At 35.0% G+C, this 23762-nt stretch overlaps 2 protein-coding genes across 2 annotated transcripts; one reads left to right on the top strand and one right to left on the bottom strand.

Moving 5' to 3' along the window:
- The first annotated feature begins 1189 nt into the window (after positions 1-1189).
- LOC135768164 (neuronal acetylcholine receptor subunit alpha-7) lies at positions 1190-13529 on the top strand. Its single transcript, XM_065277330.2, has 10 exons — positions 1190-1322; positions 2825-2964; positions 4106-4150; positions 5950-6059; positions 6477-6556; positions 7251-7418; positions 7783-7977; positions 9519-9605; positions 10243-10352; positions 11148-13529. The coding sequence occupies exons 1-10, from the start codon at positions 1256-1258 to the stop codon at positions 11703-11705; spliced, it is 1560 nt and encodes a 519-aa protein (XP_065133402.1). The 5' UTR covers positions 1190-1255; the 3' UTR covers positions 11706-13529.
- Positions 13530-13934: 405 nt separating this feature from the next.
- Positions 13935-22982, bottom strand: LOC135768166 (sperm axonemal maintenance protein CFAP97D1). The gene is made up of 8 exons (XM_065277336.2): positions 22876-22982; positions 22526-22606; positions 22041-22159; positions 21420-21603; positions 20294-21160; positions 18494-18544; positions 17056-17088; positions 13935-16674 (listed from the first exon to the last, which is right to left on the bottom strand). The coding sequence occupies exons 1-5, from the start codon at positions 22966-22968 to the stop codon at positions 21059-21061; spliced, it is 579 nt and encodes a 192-aa protein (XP_065133408.1). The 5' UTR covers positions 22969-22982; the 3' UTR covers positions 13935-16674; positions 17056-17088; positions 18494-18544; positions 20294-21058.
- Between the last annotated feature and the right edge of the window lie 780 nt (positions 22983-23762).

Below are 23762 nucleotides of genomic sequence, written 5' to 3' on the forward strand. Positions count from 1 at the left end.
AAGATGACATTTCAAAAGATTTTTTTAAGATACTAAAATAAACAAATAAATCTTTGGTGTCCCCAGAGTACATATGTGAAGTTTTAGATCAAAATACCCCACAGATAATTTATTATAACATGTTAAATTAATTTTACAGGTGTGAGCAATATTTTGCTGTTTTTGGGTGTGTCCTTTAAAATGTAAATGAGCTGATCTCATGACTAAATGGCAGTGCTGTGGTTGGATAGTGCAGATTAAGGGGCGGTATTATTGTAATAAGCTCCTCTTCTGACATCACAAGGGGAGACAAATTTCAATGAGCTATTTTTCACCTGCTTGCAGAGAATGGTTTACCAAAACTAAGTTACTAAGTTATTTTCTAGGTTGATAGAAGCACTGGGGACCCAATTATAGCACTTAAACATAAAGTCAGTTTTTAATGATATGTCCCCTTTAATAAATGTTTATAAGATTATTTTAGGGTCATAAATATAAAGAGGCAATAAATGTTAAGTGTGTAATAATAAAACTAATGCTCTTACCTAATGGAGTCCAGTTATAAACGTCTAGTAGACTATTAGAACTCAAGTACCCTAATAAAACTCAGTAAAGTAAGCAATAAAACTATTAAAGGACTAAAGCTGGAGAGTTATCGGGTTAACTGTGTCTGTTTAATGGTCTGTAAACAGTGTTGGTTTTATAAATACAATATTGTCCAGATCTCTGAAGTGTTTATACACACACACACACACGTGCATTAATGTCTGAATCTCATTGATGTGCTGTGTGACCCCACAAACTAATGATGCTTGAATGTTTTTAAAACATCTTTTGTGAGATGAATGCAAGGGCGTCTATTGGGTAGGTTTGCTAAAAGTCCCTACCGATATCCAGACACAGAATGATCTCTAATTTTGACAATCTATACTCATATAACCACTGATTTCTGTCTGTGTACTGTTTTTTTATTTAACATTTATTTATTTAGGAATTATTAAAATAAGATTAAAACTTGTTTTGTATGTTTGATTGTTTAAATGCTAAAGATGAGTGTAAAGACTTCTTTTTGTCTTTGTTTATTTTTCAGTTTGCTGGGTTTATTGCGGTAATTCAGTGATGATGATGTGCAGTACAACCATTATATGTGTGTGTGGCGTCAGGACTGACCTCAGATCAGCTGCTTCAAGTCTAGTCTGCGCGCGTCACTCTGCGCGTGGCGTCGCGTTGAGTTTCAGTGTTTAGCGGCAGATTTGGAGTCCGGTGGTTCGGTGTGATGATGGTCATCATGGGTTCTCGGTTCTGGACTTTATCTTTGCTCTCCACTGCTCTCTTCATCCACGGTACGACCTTAAACATTTATTATCATTAACACGCAATTATCGGCTTTTAATTTTTAACTTTGAGATAATCTGCTTCATCTGCTGGTTTACTGGTAATTTATAGGCGAATTATTCAATTATTTTGTGTTTGTTGTTATGATTCTGTTAGTTATGTTCTGCTCTAATAAAATAAATATAATATAATATAGCCTATAGAAAATAATATATAAATGCATTTTAAAAACATGATTTATTCATAGGATTATTTAAAGGGATAGTTCATCCTCTCATCATTTACTCACTTTCATGTTGTTACAAACCCACATAAATGTATTTATTTTGATGAACACAAAGGAAGATATTTTGAGGAATGTTTGTAACTAAACCGATCATAAGCCCCATTCACTTCCATAGTATTCTTATATTCTGTTTGGTTACAAACATTCCTGAAAATATCTTCCTTCGTGTTAATCAGAACAAAGCAATTGTTTGTAACAACATGAGAGTGAGAAAATGATGAGAAAATGTTCATTTTTGGGGGGTGATCTCTCGCTTTAATGTCCAATTCAAATGGGCTGTGACTGTACCACGGTACAGTGATGTAATACCATCATTCATTATCATTCATATACCACACTGTGTGTAATATCAGGGTACAACTCCATCCATTTTAATACAGTGGTTTAGTGCATTGAAGAAGAATCTTATGTCTGTTCTGGTGTCGTCTGGTCTTTATCTCACACTGGTGGTGAGATTTGGGTTTCAGGTCATTTAGCCTGCAGAAAGTGATTTATTGCTATTTCAGTATGAATCCTGGTCCAGATTTAGGACGCACCCATCATGGGGTAGAGAGAGAGAGAGGGCAGATGGACTCCTTGGGGAGCTTTGAGGTTAATTAAACCTCCTCCTAAAGTCCAAGTTAATTAAATCTCCTACATTTACCACAGGATGATCCGGTGAGAGCCAAGATCAATTCATACAACATTTAACAAAAGAGTTTAAAACACTCCGCATGTGTTAATATGATTAACCGGGAGAACATGGGATTGTGGGATAAATATACGCAGGATCAAATATCAAATATATTGAGTCCAGGTGTAAATATTTGCTCTGACAACCATTTGATTTGATTATAATTATGTACTAAATGATGTGATGCAAGACATCTGAAATTTGGTAATGATTCAGATTCATTTGGTTGTTTTGATTTCAAAAATATGACAAAAGTAGTTCAAGATTTCTGTTTCAGAAAGGAATATGTTTTTTGGCTGATTGCTAGGTAGTAGTTTATTCAGTCATTGTTCAGAGTTTTAACAACAATAATGATGATGATGATGATGATGATGATGATGCTTGCCTAGCAAACAGCAGTAATGAACCGTTGACCTCACTGATCAACCCATCACCACAGATAATTAACCAGATTGACCCGCACATAGAGTACATGCAACTGCTTGTTTCACTTTTGTCATCACTTGTTTCCAATGAGTCTGCATGTATTTGTGTTTGTGTTTGTGTGTCAGTTTCTCTACAGGGAGAACATCAGAGGAGACTTTATAAAGATCTGATGAGAAACTACAATCCTCTAGAGCGACCGGTTTACAACGACTCGCACTCGCTCACTGTTCACTTCAGCTTCAGTTTAATGCAGATCATGGATGTGGTCAGTACACACATGCACGCACGCACACACACGCACACACACGCACACACACACACGCACACACACACACACGCACACACACGCACACACACACACACACACACACACACACACACACACACACACACACACACACACACACACACACACACACACACACACACACACACACACACACACACACACACACACACACATGCATGCATGCATACGCACACACACACACGCACATACACAGACACTCTTTTACATACAACAACAGTGACTGAACACTATAGAGCTAAAATATCAGAATGATCATTTACATCATACACTATATTCCAGATATCTGAAAACCTTTAAAAGATGACTTCTCTCTGTTGTAGCTCTCTAATGAAATAAATTTTAGTTTTAGATACATTTAGTTTGTAACAACATTAAATAAAGACAATTTATCTTGGCAATATCAGATTAAAACTGAAGCATCACAGTGAGATTGTAGGATGAATCATCTTAAAGGACTGAGGGCTAAAATGATTTTAAATAAATCAAGATGTATTTTCTTGATAAGCAAAAATACCTAAGACAATATGTCTAGTTTATAGACAAAATAAATAAATATCTAAGTGAATTTTTGCTTAAAACAAGCAAATAATTCAGCTTTTTTCTTAAACACTTAATTCAATAAATATTTGAAAGATTTTTGCTAGTTTTAAGCACAGATTCATTCAAATTGTACTGTATATTAAGAAAGTCATTTTTGCAGTGCATTTATTCAACACAAAACAAACATTGTGATAACATTGTGTTCAATTCAACCTTTCCTGTAGTCATTTCACACAGATGCCATAAATCCTGTTATGATTCTTTATTTTATTCACTGTTATGGACAGAAATCCTGAGCAATGAGAGCAAAATAACCCAAAATACTGCATTTATTAAACATCTATCATTAGAAATTCAATGAGCATCTCTATAAATGACTCACTGCTCCAAATAAATAATAGAATGATTTTGCAATTCATTTCATGACATGTTTTTATTTTTAAACTGTATTATCATGTCATGTGTCAGGTTTTCTGCTTTATATTTAAAGTTAAATCTGTTTTATTCTGCAGTGTTTTGAGCTGATGAACCGCTGACTGTTGTGTTTTATTTTTAGGATGAGAAGAATCAGGTGCTGACAACAAACATCTGGCTTCAACTGGTAAGATTGACTGAAAAATAAAATAAACAAGATTATTGATCAGAACTAACTGTTTGACAGTGATGTGTTTGTCATTAACAGCAGATATTTATTGTGAATTTGTAAAGATGTTCATCAGATGTTTGTAACTGAAGTCAAATCTTTAAAGATGATGTTTGTGTGTTTGTGTGTTTGCTGAGATCATTGTGTTCTCATTGATTTTCAGATTTAGTCCCTTTGAATCATAAAAGAGCAAAGATTGTTGGATCAGACTACTGTATGTGCTGAGACATTAATGAGCTGGACCAATGCCATTTTATACATTCATTATTATTACTGGACACAATATAAGATTACAGTGAACACAGATCCCAGATCAGCCCATGTAAGATGCATCTCTTTGGCTCTGGCTTGATTTCTTAAGTGCCCACATTAAGAAAATGAAAGTCTGCTATCAGAGATCATTACATATCAGATTACAGCCGAAGGGAGAAACATTAAAGCGGGGGGAATTTTAACTTTTCTTATTAAATGTTCATATAAGTGCTCATGTCCACTATCTTAATGTCTTAAATCCATGAGAAAACAACCTGTGTGAGAAGAGAAGATGTGAATATTTCTACCAGCGGTTTATCAAAGTTCATTTAAAGCCTCTATTGTTTATTTATGTGACGCATGAAGGCACTGCTTATGTTGATCCACATCCAGATCTGTCGTTTCTGTTTGTGATGTTTTGCATTTAGATTTTCTAGAAGTGTGTGAGGTTTTCACTGTAAACTGATGAGATTCAGCAGAGGACTTTAAGAAGAGTTTGTGTTGTCCTCTCACACATATTGTACTGTACTGTATGCGTTTAATGAAGCGCTTATCATCATCATCATCATCATCATCATCATTGCTCTCCTTACACAAAACAAACAAGAAGCTCATGGTTTCTATTAAAATTAGAAAACAGCTAACACAGCAGAGTCTCTTTAACCTCTCGCTTTCTATTCATGCTATGAAAGTGATTTTATATACAGAAATACTCCCTCCTCATCATTAATAGCTAAAGCGCTCTGGGTGTTCATCTTTCAGCAAAATATTTACTACCTGCTCCTTCTGCGGGATGCATCATATATCCTTTAAATGCATGTGTGTGTATACTTATAGACCGTTTCAGCAGTAACAACATAAACAAGCGGCTGTCGCGGTCCGCACGTAACTTCCGGTAAACTCCGCTAAGAATAAATAACAACAAAGTTCTTTAAACATAGTTTATTTATATAACAAGCAAAAAAACAACACATAGATTACCTAGGAAACCAAAACATTTGTTATTTTCGACGAGGCATTCATTCAAGAGATCAGTTTAGTAACTAGTCAGACCATTAAAAAAACGAAACCGGAAGTAAAGTTCGGATCCAGACGTGTATCACGTGCGTCCGAGGAAACCGTCATGTGTAGGAGGATGAATTCAGTGCTCACCAAAGCTTTAAAGCTGTTAGCTGGAGGTTACGCTGAGGAAACCGGATTAAACGCCTGGAGAGGAACTGTGTGCTTTCTGCTATCTCCCCTAAAATAACAGTGATTGTCCCAGCATGCATTAGATTTATGAGATGAGACGCATGCCAGACTCTGATGATGCCATTAGATACAGATACAGACTGCACTCAATGCAAAGAAATCACATTTATTAAGAAAGAGAGAGAGAGAGAGAGAGAGACCTCAACCAACAGACACAGCTGATTTGATCATCCAGGTTGAAGTTTTGAGTGTTTTAGGTTATGTTTATAAGAGCATTGTGTCTGTATTGATCTATTGATGTGTGATTGTTTTAGTATTGGATTGATCATTATCTTCGGTGGAACACGAGCGATTACCCTGGTGTTACCACGGTAAGATTCCCGGACTCTCTCATCTGGAAACCAGACATCCTGCTTTACAACAGGTGTGATCACACATCATTTACTGTAGTGAGGATTCACATCTTTCTCTGTCTCTATGGCTCTGTTCTGTTCATGGTATGAAGATCATTAGATGATTCTCATGTGATTAGCCATTCAGACGGTCATTCGGTCAGCTCTGACGCCAGTTTGAGACTCATCTTATCATGCAAACGTCATCTTTAGAGTTCAGTAATGAGAGATGAGAGAGATTTCTCTGCTGCTGGTCTCCAGCTCTCTTTACAGCATCAGTAACTTTGTCATGTTTGTCAGTTTAGTGGCGTCTTAAATAAGTCTGATTTACTGGACTGACCCTCACTGTCATATGCTTTATGATCCTGTTTGTGCCACTGAAGTTATAAATGTTGTAAGGTTATGCAGCTCCAGACGTCTAACCGTAAGTGTTTTTATTTGTTTAACAGCGCTGATGAGAGATTTGATGCCACTTTCCACACAAATGTGCTGGTGAACTCATCTGGACACTGTCAGTATCTGCCACCAGGTAAAAAAACATAACACAAATAAATACATCATTTCTGACACTCTTAAAAGTAAAGCTGCTTTTAAGTTCCTCAAAGAATCATTCAGTCAAAATTGGTTCTCGTATGGCATCATGACGCACCTTTATAACATGTTTGTTACTGTAATGCAACCTTCAGTTTTCTCTGTTTCTGTGTTCACGGTGACCTGAGCTCAGCAGATAATTTTTTTAATACCTTTAAAACCACTGTAAGGACACGAGCAATACAAGTGCACGCAGACATCAACCCACGACATACTATAACTACAGACCGCCCTGTGAAAGAGAAGCATGATGGGATATGTAAATCAGTAAAGACATTGAGGGGTCATTGTGTCCCAATGGGCCGTTTGGAAAGATGGAGAATCCCTCATGACATGAGAGCCGTGATAGAAAGTGAGAAGAGGAGCTTTATGGGGACATCGTTCTCCTGTCCAATATATGGCCTTGTGTTTGTAATATCATACTATAAAACTGAGAATACATCTGACACAGCGTGGATATGAAATACTGGATCTCACAAACAATACAAAGCCTTGACCTTGTGCACATCAGCTGTGATTCATTATTTACCTGCACTTCCAAAACACACAATCCAGAATAACTCTCATCTGTGTGATCTTTATTATTATTATTATTATTAATGAACATTTCCCACAATGCACCTGCTGTACAGGTATCTTTAAGAGCACATGCTACATCGATGTACGCTGGTTTCCGTTTGATGTTCAGCGATGTGATCTGAAGTTTGGCTCGTGGACGTACGGTGGATGGTCTCTGGATCTCCAGATGATGGACGCAGATATAACTGGATATATTGCTAATGGAGAATGGGATCTGGTTGGTTAGTACACCACCACAAAAGATTTTCCTACCATAATCGAAACAACAAAAACATCCATTGCTTTAATGCATTTATATTCATTTAGGTTGCATGGAGATCCGGTCAGACAGAGATTGATGCTCTGTTAGTGGTTACTGGTTAAGAACATTGACTAATGGCCTCTGCTCTTCATGTAATTGAATGTAATACATTTAGCTTTCCTCCTCAGCAGATACCAGACTCATGCACTTTCTCTGTGTCTGTGTGTGTGTGTGTGTGTGTGTGTGTGTGTGTGTGTGCGTGCGTGCGTGCGTGCGTGCGTGCGTGCGTGCGTGCGTGCGTGCGTGTGTGCGTGTGTGTGTGTGTATGTGTCTATGTGTTTTAGAGGTTCCAGTCAGAAGGAATGAGAGGTTTTATGACTGCTGTAAAGAGCCGTACCCTGATGTGACTTTTACACTGGTAATGAGGAGGAGGACGCTGTATTATGGTCTGAATCTTCTGATTCCTTGTGTTCTCATCTCAACTCTCGCTCTGCTGGTGTTTCTTCTGCCGGCGGACTCAGGAGAGAAGATCTCACTGGGTAAGATACATGTTGACACAAACACAAATCACATACTGTACACAAACCACACAGTTTGTGCATGATTCTTGCGAAATTAGATTTATGAGGTGTCAGGAAACATTTTGATAAAAAAAGTAAATGCAATCAAAATAAGAGGCATACAGTTACAAACATCTCTTCATGTACTAGTTTGCACATGATTTCAAATGACATCATACAAACCAATTTTGTTGTTTTTCCACATTTAAGGGGAACATTTTCATTACCGCAACGTGTCCATCACTGGATTTGGGTTCTTTGACATGGAAATATTTATAATTAACAAATCTATAAAATAAAGCGCTTCAGTACATGTTATACTATAAACATTTATAGTAAAGAAACATGTGGTATTTTGTGATCATTGATTAATGTAGAGACAATAATAAGGAATATACTGTAAATGTGTCCAATCCTCCGCAACAATTTTCAATCATTGTTTAAGCCCTGAAGGAACTAACATTTTAAAAATAAAACTGTTGTAAGGGACATAATTGACTGTGACACTCAAGATGGCTACCAGGTAAGCAGTTCTTATTTTTTCTCTGCAGATAAAAGTTGAAATTTTGTTTGTCTTAGTACCTAGACAACTTTTTAGTTCTCATTACCAAAACACGAGTTTGTAAATGCATATATTTAATGTAATATCATGTTGCGGTAATGATAATCTAAAAAAATGTAAATAATTCTATAGGAAAGATTTTTTAAAATCCTCTAAAAATAATGATTATAGTAAGTTCAGACCTTAATCTTATATGTGCAAAAAAATGGCTTTAAGGGCTTTTTAAAAATTCTGAAGCTGGACATCTTGTCACCTGCATCACCCATGTGTGTTCCCTGGGTTTAAACCCATGACCTTTAGTATGTGTACAGTAGTATTGATTATAATGCATTTGGCACACACTTTTATCCAAAGTGACTTACAGTGCATTACAAGGTATACATTATTTTAAATTCTATTTAAAAATATATATATATATGATGTAATCATATTAAACCAGATACACAATTTCAGCTCAAATGCAAAAAGACCAAAATGTAAGGAAATTATATAAAAACAGGAAATTATAATGCAGTCACCGATTGAGCAAACCAAAGATGACTGTGATGAAGAGCAAAACTTTAATACTTCAAGTAGAGAAAAGAAACTTTGTGACTCAATCTGAGCGAGAGAGTTCCTGTAGTTCACTTCTGAATGAATGTGAATGAGTTTAATAAGTTAAGGTGTAAGTGTAATGGGATGAAGTCCAGTGAACTGATTTATTATCTCAGTTTAAAAGATGCTCTGGAATCGATACACATTCAGTTAGAGACGGACTAAAGTTATACAGATAGAAACACTCAGATCAGATCACCAAACTCTCTCCAGGAGACTTTATTAAGCCGTATGTTTCTATTCAATCAATCAATCAATCAATCAATCAATCCTGTCCTGAAGGATCTTTTTATCTGTATAAACGTGAATAAATGAGATGAACAGGGTGAAGGCATTGACGTTTGTTTTTGTTGTTTTCTAACAGGAATCACAGTATTGCTGTCTCTTACTGTCTTCATGCTGTTGGTGGCAGAGATCATGCCGGCCACATCAGATTCTGTGCCACTGATTGGTAAGTGAAGCCGTCAATCACCGTGACAGGGTGGGGATTTGTCCTCGTGCTGATTTGTCGTTTTAGGCAGATGTATTGGAGGAAAATAATGAGCGATTCTTCACAGACCCTGAAAATCAAGACGCCGCAAAGTTCATTTGTCACATTCATGGTTATGTATCATCCACAAATGGCTCTCGCTTAGAAATGAACTCACTGTCATTCACAGTGAAACACGGCGCTAAAGCCTCATCAGTTCTGCTAAAGTGTTCCCTGATGATACCGAGGGTTATTTGTCTGTTTCACTGCTTCGCCGACCTGAAACATCTGTGAGGTCCGTTGAATAATGCCAAAGAAAAGATTTCAAGGGCTTTCATTTGACATTTAAAGTGTTTAAAGGAACAGGTCACCGTTATACCAATGCAAGCTTGAAATGTCATTAAATGTTTTTTTACTCAAATTAATATTTTAATATTTTAAATTATTATATAAAACATTATTACTAGTGAAATCTAGCAGCTAAGATTAAACCTTACTATATGTAACGTATAGAAGAGAGTTCAAAGTTAAGCCAATGTCAGCTGACCCTTTATGGGTTTAATAAAAAGAGATGATTTCTTCACAACGATGCTTAAATTGTGTTGTGTTTGTGTTTCAGCACAATATTTTGCGACCACTATGGTGATTGTTGGTCTGTCAGTTATTGCTACAGTTCTGGTGTTACAGTATCATTATCATGATCCAGATGGAGGACAGATGCCGAGATGGGTGAGAATAATCTCTTACTTACTCTCAGACTTTATTTATTATTTTAAAAACATTCACTGATGCAAGAGCATTAATACAATAAGATTATATATATATTCTTATGTAAACATGTGGATTTCTGATGAAGAAAATCTTCTAAATGTTTATCTAGTAAAATAAAAAAATGTGCGCGTGTGCACGTGAAACTATTGTGTGCTCACGTGAAACTTTCGTGTGTGCACATAAAAACTTTTGCGATGCTCACGTGAAACTATCTCGTGTGCACATGCAAAACTAAACTTAAAAAATAAATTCTGCACATGAAGGTTTTGCGTGAGCACATAAAAACTAAACTTTCGATTTTTTTTATCCAATGTCACTTTAGGGGCTCCGTAAAAATATGCAGTATTATGTAGTTTGTTTAAATAAAAGATATCACCATTTACAGCAATACATTCACACATAAAGTCTCTCTGTATTCACATGAAACTGTTAAAGGTCAAAGTGACTTTAAGAGACAGTTAAGCGCTCATGTAATGTGAATAAGAATTATGTCTGATCTGAGAACAGTATTCAGGGTGGTTTAAATTTTTCACAAGGCACAAACTTTTTAATACTTTAGATTACAAAAAATAATCAAGCACCAAATAAGATGGAGAAGTGAACACCTTCAGAAGAATCCAGAGTCAATTCTGTGTCACCTACGGAGTCAGCAGATGGTTTATGAGATAACTAAAGACGTAACTACAGGTGTTATATACAGTAGTTAAACTGTCTGTGAAGTGTTTGATTTCTTATTTGTGTTGTGCTTTACAGACTCGTGTTATCCTTCTGAACTGGTGTGCTTGGTTTCTGAGGATGAAGCGTCCCGGTGAGGAACGAATCCGTCTTGCCTGTCACGACAAACCGTCTCGGCGTGGCAGCGGATCCAGCGTTGAGCTTTCGGTGTGCCAGGGGGCGCTACAGTCCACCAGTGGTAATCTGCTGTATTTTGGATTCAGAGGTATGGATGGCGTCCACTATGCTTCATCGCACGACTCGGGTGTGCTCTGTGGGCGTCTCGTGGGCTCCAGTGAGGATGTGTTGTTGCCAGGGGCGACGATGCCATCACTAGGGGGCGGGAGCAGAGTCGTTACGAGTGGGGCTTCAGAAACAGAACTAGCAAAGATCTTGGAAGAAGTTCGATACATCGCCGGGAGATTCCGCAGTCAGGATGAAAATGAGAGTCTGTGTAACGAATGGAAGTTTGCGGCGGCAGTAATCGACAGATTGTGTCTGATGGCCTTCTCTATTTTTACAATCCTCTGTACCATCGGTATACTCATGTCAGCACCAAACTTTGTGGAAGCCATCTCCAAAGATTTCTTTAACTGAAGTGAAATGGAGGACTTTTAGGAGGAGTTTTTTATTGATCATCTGTTGTGGGTGCTAATGAGACTAAGACTGGTTGTGTGTTTTTAATATAAAACCGAGCAACTTTGTTAGTTTTGCAGTATTTTTAATTCTCTCTTTATGTGGCCATTAATTCACTTATAGACAGATTCGTTTTGTATTAAACAAACTGTGTTATTATGTTAAAGTTTATCAGTCTAAATTTTTTCCAAACTGTCTGTGTTCAATAAATCAATTCAAACGTATTGATTATTAGGCCACTGTTTTTTTACTCTTTGTTTACATCATTTTTAAATCTAAAATAATACTCCTTTTAAAGGTGCAGTCAGTGTGTAAATGTCAGAAGGATCTTTTGACAGCAATGCAATATGATATAGCTTACCATGTTTTCACAAATGTATAAAGACCTTACATAATGAACTGTATTGGTTTTTATTTCTTTAAAATAAGCTGTTTTTATCTAAACACACCGCAGGTTCCCTTACAAGGAGGCCACCATTTTGCCCCATGATGTTTCTATAGCACAAACGGACAAACTGCTCTACAGAGAGTTCGTCACTATGTTGTCTCAGAAGATGACATGTTTGTCCTGTGACTGCTATCGTAGATGCCACTAAAATCTACACACTGTACCTTTAAGAACAACCACATAACAAAAAAGATTTATTCTGAATATTGTCAAGGGCCCGAGATCATGTTATGTGTTCAGTATTTCCCTAAGACTAAAGTTTACAGCACATAAATAAACCACAATGACAGAAGAATTATTGTGAATTTGTATCATAATTAAGTTTATTTTGGGGATTAAGAGGTTTATTGCAGATTTAGACAACTGAAGGTAAATTTCACATTAAACATTTCTTGCCTGCATTACTTATCAAACTCGTATTACTGAAAACATAAATGTAATATTTAGCAGGATGTTTATTCCACACCATTTAAATTGTAATCTTCAAAAGATCTGGAAATCATCTGGATGTCATTTAACAGCTCAAAATCAGTGTTATTGTGTGTTAAAAACAGGTAGATCTCAGAGGAATTGAAGAGCTACAGATGTGATGATATGAGATGGATGGATGGATGATTATAGCAGTCAAACAGACATCTGATCAGCATTATAAACTCATTCAGTCACTGTTCTGTATGATTCTGATGTCATGAAGCACAGGAGAAAGATGAAGCCATTAAGACTGATGAAGGTCAAGCAATAAATGAAGAGAAATACTACTGGACATCTGTGATTGTCTTCAGAAACATACAGCACAGGTAATATGATATAACAATATAATAATGCATGTGTGTGGATAACTATTAGGATATAAGTCATTCATCAAGCTGTTTATCAGTGGTTAAATTTATTCACAAACTTTAGAAACTGAAGGTAACATTTTTTAAATGGTTACATACCTGGTATTACCATGAGTTTATTCTGTGTAGACTAGAAACACTCTTCATCTTTTGATTTGCTTTCTGTAATTCAACAGAAATACTGTGCTGTCCTCTAGTGGTGGACTGATGTTTAACACCGAGTCTTATCACAGGTTAACTGGTAATGTTTATGTCATTGTGAGCGTTTTCAGTTGTTAAGAAGTTAATCTAAATATTGTAGCTCAGATATTTTTTTGGGGGGGGGGGTTTGATAAGAAATGTTTGAGGTCATACTGAGATCTTTTGATTGTAGACTTTGGTGTTTTGAAAATTTTAAAGTTTGAAATGCTGTTGACACGTGTGAGTATTTTCTGTAAAGTAGGAGATGTTAGGTGATGTTAGGAGATGATTGGGTCCCAGTTTGTTCCCAATGTCATTGCTGTGAATGAGAAACAGGAGAGATTTTTTTGGGAATGTTGGAAATGTTTAAGGAATTCTCTTAAATCGTTAAAAAAACTGGACACTTTTCATGTTGGCAGAACATTTTTGGGAATGTTGGAAACCTTCAATATAACTTCATAATCTTTTATTATATGCTCAAGCACTTTATCTGTTTATCTGTGCAAGGAGAACTAAACTACAAAAGAACACCATAATAATTGACCAAACAAGATATTAATCAAACAAAAAAGATAAATATAATCTAAAATACCTGTGCACAAAGCTATAATCTGGTGTGGAAGAACATGACTGTAATGCATGAAGCCTACATCTGAACTCTAGTAAACACATAAAAAACACATTAAACTGCATGAAAGAAGAAACATGTCATTGTTATTATACTGAAAGTCAAATCAAACTTTTATTAGGGACACTCTCTCGGTCCAAACAACAAATACACACACAAAGACATACTACACAATCAATCACTTATTTACATGTGTTCACCGCAAAAACAATGCTGGAATATATTGTCAACTAAAACAAACACTGAACATCATAATGGTGACTTTTAATGAAACGGCAAACACCTAAATTAAGCAAATAAAGATTTACATTTTCAGATTGCAGATTTTAACTTTGCTATAGTGTTACTTTTTAACACACTGTAAGATTGGGACAATGTATACACCTGGCAGTGTTAATTTAACTCTATAGTGTACTAAAACGCCAAGGATTCCACATATTTGAGAAAAACCTGACTGAACTCTGTGCTAATAATAATATTTAATAATACTATTTACAGAGTATGATAGTCTACACATACATATATACGATTTTGTATCATCAGGTTGGCACACCAGCACTGAAAAACATTTGGCTTGCCCTAATCCATCGTGGCACCTTAAGCAGCAATCATATGCCATCATTATGGCTACATTAATCATCTCCATGCTTACTGTACTCTCACCACAGATGAGCAATAGTGCTCCTATTTCTGCATATGAACCATAATCATTTAGTCATCATGTGTCTGATGGTTTATTTATATATACTTTCAGTTTATTGGCTTGTTTAATTGTGCCATTAAAGCATTTGCACAACAGCTGTGTTATGTTATAAAATTAATGTAATTTTACATCAGTATATAAACAATGAATATTTCAAAATATACAAAAAATATATGTAATGAAATATATTTTAAAATATGTTTACAAAAATGTATTTTTCACCAATTCTGAAATATATTTTAAAAAGAAATATACACTAGTCAACAATTGAAGTGGATCAAACCCTTTTCTAAAAGTTGTCTTAAAACCAATACCTAATACTCGTTCTTGTCTTAGGACAACTTTGATAAACGTTTTTGATCCCCTTCAAATGTTGACTAGTATATTTTAAAGCATTTATATCCAAGTTGCATTGAAAAATGTTACAAACCTCTAAACATAACAGGTTTGAAAAGATTAAAATACAAAAATATACTTCATTTTAAATTTTATACACACTTATACATTTTATACAAGCTTTTATATTTTGGCCAGGTAAATATATTTTTTGCCATATGGGTTGTAAAATTTGAAATTTGTTGCCCTTGAAATACATTTTGTAATATATATTTATATATGAAGGTTAAAACTAAATATATTTTCAAATTATTTTCAAAATATTTAAAAAATAATTTTGGTCAAAGATTTTTTTTGATGTATGGGATATGTGAGCATGTGATTCTGCTCACCCCCTGAACTCTGGTGTTGTACCAAGATGAATCTAGAAATCTACTAATATAACGTTGAGAATGTCACATTTTAAACCATACATTCTCTACACAGCAGAGGTTAACTACACATTACCATAATGTTGTGAGCGTTTCTGACAACGTTTTAATTCTTCAGATTGCAAAATGCAGCAGCAAGGAGCCTGCGTCTGCGCGCAGATGCTTATTATGTTTGCGCCTGTGCTGTTGTGTCTGCATTTCTCATTAATAAAGAAACATGTAATATGATCAAAACCCTTTCAAATCTGTGAAAAGTGACAAGGTTGCGTCACAGAACTGATAATAATGTGCATATTAAACAGATAAAAAGACAAGTAACAGATTAATGGATGTTTCTTTGATTTGGAGGTTGCAGGCAAAATCCATTTGGCTCAGAAAACTTGCGGGAGCCTGTATCCCTTTAGTTTGAATGGGCATGACGTCTCGATTGACGAGTACTTCTGTATAGGCCTAATCATGCTGCTGCTTAAACGAAACCACCACTTTTACCTAAAACAGTTAATGTTTCTGCTACCACAGCTCCCGCGCTCGCTCCTAAATCTATTAATCTTCCGATTCCTTTGACACTTAATACTTTTGCCATATTCCTGTAAAACCTACTGTTCTCACTATCCTCAAACTCCTGTGGAGTGTTGTGGTGTTCTTTGTTGTTTGAAACCATTCTCTCTATCTTCAGTATGCACTCTGTGACCTCCTGATCTCTGTGTTGTCTTCCTATTTCTGCTGTACCTGCTTCTTTTGCCCTTTTCCAGTAAAGCCTACTGTTCTCACTCTTGTCAAACTCCTGTGGAGTGTTGTGGTGTCCTCCGTTGTTAGATATCATTCTCTTTATCTTCTGTATGAGCTCTGTGACCTGATCTCTGTTTTGTCTGTTCATATTGTTAAATGCATGATATCTGTCACCACCACAGCTCTTAACTAGTCTCTGAAGATCTGGTCTTCCTCTGATAAACTCATCTAAAGGTGCATCATAAAGTTCATCAGCATGAGTGAAGAGAATGAAAGTGTAGCGTAAAGCATCTTCTCCAAAGAAGTTTTCAATCCTTTTCATGATGTTTCTTTCTTCATCCGTGAGTCTCACATCCAGTCTGATGACAAGAAGAAGTGCATGAAGACCAGGAGAGGATCGGTGGGCACATGTTTTCATTTCAGCAAACACTTTGTCTTCATCCATTGATGTTTGAAACAGTCCTGGAGTGTCAATCACTAAAATGTTCCTGCCCTCCACCTTTGCTGTTCCAGTCTTACATGATGGAGGGGGAGCATCAGGTGGATAATTCTCTCTGAATCTGTTGATGTTTAAGATGGTGTTTCCTGATGCACTCTTGCCTGACCCAGAGTTACCCAGCAGTGCAATCCTGAGATCTGCATGATAAAGTCAAAGTCTTTATCAGAAAATTACTGAAAAAAATACTGAAGGTCGGTACAGGACCTTATCCGTATGTCTATACAATGTGCAAATCTTGTACAGTATCTGGACGTCTGACTATGACCCTCTTTTTGAACATCTGTGCCCGCTTGCATAAAAGCATAAGCTAGGAAATCCCTTAGATCAAGATGTTTAATTATGTGCATTATTTGTTTATTTCTTATTTTTTTTTACTTTTGACTCTGACTTTAAACTGTGAAGTATTGTGTCTGTTGCTATTTAATTTTGTATGTCTGTATTATTTAAGTTATTTAAGTTCTCAAAGTAAACAGTAAATTAAATTATTAAATGTGCGAACGATTGTCAGACATGCGTACCAGGTGGGCGTTCCCTGCTGTTTCTTTTAGATCCTGATGTTGAACAATTTCATAAGATGTTTAAATGAAAAGAAAAATAGACAGAAATGTGTGAGCACATTAAGAGCCAAACAGTCTAATATACAAGTCTGAAAATCTACACACATCTGTGATTTTTGATGGATCTGATAAATCCAGACCATTTGCAAAAAAAACAAATAAAAAATTTAATCTCTCTCTCTCTCTCTCTCTCTCTCTCTCTCTCTCTCTCTCTCTCTCTCTCTCTCTCTCTCTCTCTCTCTCTCTCTCTCTCTCTCTCTCTCATATATATATTTATTACACGGCTCTCTGGAATGCTTGATTCTGATTGGTCAGTTGAGACATTTGCAGGTTCGTTCTTTTCAAATAATAACCGCTCCAAAATAATAACGCATAGCCGGACTACTTGCACGAGTAAAATCGCTCCGCGCCAATAAAGATCAATAAAGATTACTGTCTGTTTGGCGCCATCTTGTGACAAACACTCGACAACCACGACAAGACACAGAGAGCTTACTGAGACTGAACTTGACAAAATAGAGCATGACAGCTACGAAGCCAACACACAAAAAAATACAGAATGGGGATTAAAACTTCTCAAAGACTGGTTAAAGAGAAAAAAATGGAGACAGACAAGTATGAAGCAGAGGATCTTAATAAGGTATTACGATCATTTTATGCATCTGTGCAAAGTTTCGCGGAAGGATAAAAATGTTAATTTAAAACAAATATGCCAATAAAATGTTTCAAATTCATATTCATGTCCAGTTTTTTTTCTTATGTGGCAAGTAGCCGTGTAATAAGCGGGATAATGTAGAGGCAGCCGGTAGTTATTGGGAAATAAGCCCCTTCAGTGTGATACACTGATCACACTGTCGGGGCTTATTTCCCAGTAACTACTGGCTGCCTCTACATTATCCCTTACATATATATATATATATATATATATATATATATATATATCTAGAGAGAGAGAGAGAGAGAGAGAGAGAGAGAGAGAGAGATTACATTTTTTATTTGTTTTTTTTTTGCAAATTCTGCATATACACACACACACACACACACACACTTACATGCCACATTTGATTTGATTACAAACTGTGAAGTATCAAAATTAGCAATTTTTTAAGAAATGTATTTATTCCTTTATTTTTGAGTCTATATTCTAGTCAATGCTTGAGAATGTACTTTGTCTTAGGATGTGCCTGCAGGCTGGTTCCGGTTCATATCTAAAGCTAGTTAAAAAAGCAATAAACTGATGCACGTGATACCAGGGTATTGTAACAACTTCTGAACAACAACTTCATTGTGTCTTTATTCCTTCCTTGTTACTGAATGCTTTATATGTCAGATGGCCTTCTTGCAAGCTGTAAGTGTTTTGTGTGGGTGATTTGAACACAAAATGAATAAAAAAACTTACTTGAAAACATTTCATATCCACTTATCCCAACACTGCAGTCTCAGTTTTAATCTGCAGACTAAAGGAAATTAATATGTGTTAAGTGTCGTGCACTGTAAAAAAATTCCGTAGAAATTACAATGTTATTGCAGCTGAGTTGCCGGTAATTTACCGTAGATTTAAAGTTATGCTATTTACTGGCAAGAGTTTGTTCAAAGTTAAATAAATTTTTAATATTAACAAGTCTTTATCTTTACAGAATAAAACTATACAATAACAGCCTCATGCAAAGCATTCTGGGAACCAGAAATCATCATCAACCTTTTTCTGTTTTTTTGCTTCAGATTTTGTTTCCCAGAATGTTTTGCTTGATGCTGTTTTTTTAGTTTTACTCTGTAAAGACAAAGACTTGTAAATGTTTAATGTTCATTTAACTTTGAACAAAATGTTGCCAGTAAACAACATAAATTTAAATCTACGGTAATTTACCGGCAACCCAGCTGCAATTTCTATGGAATTTTTTTACAGTGTGTAAAACATTTCTCTGTAAATTTACAGTAATTAACTGGCAGCAGCATCACAAGTCATTGTAACTTTTTACTTTATTTAGAATTACCATGTAGTGAAACTTTTCCTGTAAATTAACAGTAAAATACTTGCAGCACATTTGCTTGTAATTTTAATTTTACCAGCTTTACAGAATGTTACAGAATTTCTTCATTTCTTTTGCAGAAACGAATTTCCATCTTATATTTAAAATGTCAGCATATTTTTTCTCTGAATTTCTAACATTTAAGTGAACTAAAAAAAGAAAATCTATTAAAATGAACTCAAAAAAGCAAAACCATTAAAACTAGACAAACTTTTAAATCAAATCTCTTAGGATTAACAAAGAAATCATTGCATTAACAATGACAAAATTGCTGCCTTTAAATAAAGCAGCATGAAGCTACACAACTTTTCTCATCATCAACTAAACTAAATTTAAGTTTGCGCAGCACAGGGCTTACACTTCACTTTTATGGTCATCAGGTGTAACAAGCCCCATGTGACCCAACACCTGTGAAGTCTCTGCAAGTACTTCAAATAATGTCAGCTTTCAATCAACATACCAAACAGACAAATTTTCCATATATTGTAATTGTTATGAACAAAGCATATAATCATTGCTTTAACATTATATTTCTGTTTAAATACATGATGATAGCAACTTACATCTTTGAATTGTGCATTTGTGCAGTTTATTTTGATTTTGTAACATTAAAGGTATTTTCTGTAAAGCTGCTTTAAAACGATAAGCATACATTGTGAAAAGCTTTATACAAATAAATGTGAATTTAACTGCCGTCAGCATCAATATAATGTGAACTTCACAACCAAATAACTTCAGTTTGAATTTATTTTAAAATGTCACTTCACCAGTGCACAAATATTGCACCTGATAAATAATAAAAAACAGGGATGTAACTGCAGGGTCAAGAGTCCAACTAAAACAAACATTGATCCACATAACATTTACTTCCAACAAAACAATTTTAACAAAACATTAGGTTTAATGCTCAATAAAAGCTATTGTACACATGAAAGAAACAAACTCTGTATAAATGTATTTAAGAGTTTAAAATGCAGAACCAGTTAAACACTGTGAAAACTATATGCATATTTTTACGAATTACAAAAATAATTTATGTTTTGATTATACAATTAAATAAATCAAAAGTCAAAATAAAAAATATTATGCTGCGACATTAAGAGAAATAATAGTAAACTATTTATTATTTCAACCAAGAGACCTATTGCTCTAACTTCATCAAAACTCACCGAGGTTCAACAGGATTACTGTATTCAGATGTCCTTGATGTTTCTTATAAGATTATTGTATTTAAATCAATGCAAACTTTAGTTTAAACTCTTAATCCGTCTTCACTCAATATCACTGATCAACCTGTGTGATGATGTAGTTATTACAATAATACCCCTTCTTAATATCCAACCACAGCAATGCCATTTAGTGCAAACAAAATTGTTTTTCATAAAAAAAAAACATAATTATGATGATCAGTGTTTGCATATCATCAGCTCATTTGCATCTAACATTATGTTTTGCTGAACCAACTTTTAATCTTTTCTTTAAAAAGATGTTCATGTAAAAATAAATAAATGATTTCCTTTTAGAAGATTTACTTTTACCTTGCAAATGTTGTGGTGACATTTCAGGGAATTCTGAAGAGAGAAAAAATAAAGATAGCCGTGCATGACCAAATGCAGATATTTATTTACAGTTCATGTCGTTACTGCTCTGTAGGTTCATGGAACAATTCAGAGAAAATTCATCTATGATTACAATATGTTTGCTTTTTTAAATTAAACTATATTTCATCATATAATCTACAAAAATAAAACACAAACAAAAAACAAATACAAAATAGAGTTTTGCAATGCTTTACTTTCTGAAGTTGAAAGCTCTTTCTGCTCAAGCCCAGACCCCACATTCATTACGTGAAATGTAATTTGATTGCGCATGAATGGCTGCGATAAAAAGGGGGGAATGAGCCCCTACTTCTCACAAGTCTGCCATCTGATTTGTCAGTGTTTGTAATCTTCATCATCATCATCATCTACACTAGCAGATGAACTCTGACTCCCTCCTGATGATCCTGATGAAAACTTTACACACTTGTTAGGTTTCTGTGACAAAGAAAGAAAGAAAACTTTAAATCATTATTCAGTGAAAATCTATGCAGTCAGTCACATTATGACAGTATGAAGATATTTTCCGTTTGGATTCACATTGGAAAATATAGGAATAGTCACAGTAGTATATTGGTTTAGACTGACATGTGTAAATATTTGCTGCTGGGTAAATTATTAACTTTTCTTTCAAAGCCTTCACTTTACAATCTGTGACTTTATAAAGTGTCTTGAGTTTGTGTGAAGTCTATCAAACCTGTTTATTAGTCACTCCTCGTGAATATCGGGCGATGTCGTCTCTCCTTTGCTCGACTTTTTCCCAGTTCTCTTCCCAGAGTTCCTTTCTGTATTCAGATTTACGCTCTGTGATTCGCTGATAGATGGCCTGGTTTTCATGCGTCACCTGCAGTATCTCCGCCCTCCGTCTCTCACCGTTCAGACTGTAATGAACACATGATTGTTGATTACTGTTGGATTAAATATTTACATTTTAAGTGTTGCTATGCGGTTGCTAGGGTATTTCAGAATTAAATCCTTTATTTATCAGCACACAACACCAAATGGACACTGACATTATAACACAACGCATATCAAAATTTAAGGCACAACCTAGTAACCCATCTGCTTGGGTCAGAGTTTACACAACTAGATTGGCTCATGTTTTGATGGACGGGTGGGTTATGTGTCTCTGAATAATTCATAAAGGTTTTGTCAGTGCATTAATGATTCAGGTTCAGTTTGAGTCGCAGTGGAGATTAAACACGCCGGTAGATAAGAGAACTGAAACTAATCACAAAAAACAGAGATAAACAAGGTCACTATGTGAACACTATGTGAACATATGTTATATCACCTTTACTAGTAAACTAACTATCACCTGTTTAGTGTGTAATGATTCCAGTGATCCACGAGTCCTTTAGATTGTGTGATAGCTGTTAATCTGTTAGCCAACAGTTGATTATCTCTCTCTATCACCGCCCGTCTCTCTTCTTCAACCTGATTAAACATCATTACATCACTTATATATTTACACAATTTTTATTTTATTTTTAGTGTTCCCTTACAAACAAAGGATTTGTTTTAATGTAATACAATTTGGGATTATGTCATAAAAATATTTTATATTTGCAATATGATATTACCATAATAGACATCTAAAAGTGTAATATTTCACTCCTAATTACTGTGAATAAAAAAACTAACGTTTAAACTGCTGTGGGTTCTTTAAAGGTAAACCATGGTAATACTAGTAGATTTAATTTGTCAGAATTCAGTCAGTCATAGCACATTAAGAGTTACTTATACCAAACATAATCCCAATGAAATAATTTCTTATGTTTGAATGATTATATAATAACACACCTGATGTTTCTTCAGTTTGAGTTGAATATGAGCTGGTGTTTGGACTCCTCTGGTGTTCACCACAGGTTTGGCTGATCGCACCTTTAGGACAAAACTCAAGTTTCACCTTTAGTCTCAGTTTAAACCAGAAGATTAATCTGCTAGTTATCATCTTTAATCTCCTTTAAAGGACTCTAGTGGTAGTGATGGTAATATTATAGCTATATTCATGTACACTGGTATTTGCATTGTACTCCATCATACTTCACAGAATACTCTGCTATGACTGTACATCATTACTCTACATTTATGAAATATGTCAGATTTCAGTCAACATTATACATCATAAACAAATGCACACAAACACAAACCTTACTCCGATGATCCTCATAATGCGTCTGATCCCATTTCTTCTGCAGGTATTTGTTAGTTACAGGTTTTAATGGCTGGTAGGATTTGTGCATGACTAATAGATGTCTGTATTTATAATCTTTCTTATATTTTTCATGTGTTGTGTTGCAGATGTGAATGTTGGTTTGATATTCCTCACAGGTTCTACGGTGGGAGGGGTGTTATTACCATGGTAACACAGGTGACCTGTACCTGTGCACAGTGTCAGAGAGAGATATCAGGTGTTCACTATAGAGCAGATCAACAGCTTCTCATATACTAGTATAAGATTATAATATACTACATAAACACATTTCAGTTATCTACAAGAGAATTCAATGTGTCTGACATTTCATCAAAGTATGGTGTCACACATTTTTATTTCAATTAATATTACTCAAGCTAGGTGATTTATTATTTTATGTGGATACAAACACCGATGTTTTTCTACATCTGTCTTGTAAAGTTGCCTTAAAACAATGAAACATTGAAAAATTAGACATTAATGTGACTTGACCCATACAACAAAAAAGAAACATTTATTTGGTCAAAAGTATGTTTTAAATACAAATAATAAAGTTATGGAATTTTGAAAATATATTTAGTTTTAACCCTTTATATATTAACATGTATTTCAAAATGTTTCAAGGGCAACAAGTACATTTCTACCCTTACAACCATATGGCAAAAATATATATTTTCCTGACCAAAATATAAAAGTTTGTATAAAATATAAAGTATAAAATTAAGTAAGCTGTAAAAATTCATAACTTTTGTCAAATTAACATATTGACTTGCAAAACCAAGTTGTTTTAACTTTGTGCTGCATTTTGTAGTTGACAATAGAATTAATTTTATCTTTCAAACC

The sequence above is a fragment of the Paramisgurnus dabryanus genome, chromosome 23 (assembly GCF_030506205.2).
Source record: "Paramisgurnus dabryanus chromosome 23, PD_genome_1.1, whole genome shotgun sequence".
In the NCBI taxonomy this organism is placed as follows: domain Eukaryota; kingdom Metazoa; phylum Chordata; class Actinopteri; order Cypriniformes; family Cobitidae; genus Paramisgurnus; species Paramisgurnus dabryanus.

Excerpts from the sequence above, each read along its gene's own strand:
- LOC135768164 (XM_065277330.2), top strand. The coding sequence starts at position 1,256 with ATGATGGTCATCATGGGTTCTCGGTTCTGGACTTTATCTTTGCTCTCC. Across the intron at positions 2,965-4,105 it reads TAATGCAGATCATGGATGTG|GATGAGAAGAATCAGGTGCT; the intron begins GTCAGTACACAC and ends TTTTATTTTTAG. Across the intron at positions 10,353-11,147 it reads GAGGACAGATGCCGAGATGG|ACTCGTGTTATCCTTCTGAA; the intron begins GTGAGAATAATC and ends TGTGCTTTACAG.
- LOC135768166 (XM_065277336.2), bottom strand. The coding sequence starts at position 22,968 with ATGCACAAATCCTACCAGCCATTAAAACCTGTAACTAACAAATACCTG. Across the intron at positions 22,160-22,525 it reads TCAAACTGAAGAAACATCAG|GTTGAAGAAGAGAGACGGGC; the intron begins GTGTGTTATTAT and ends ATGTTTAATCAG. Across the intron at positions 21,161-21,419 it reads GAGGAGTGACTAATAAACAG|AAACCTAACAAGTGTGTAAA; the intron begins GTTTGATAGACT and ends TCTTTGTCACAG.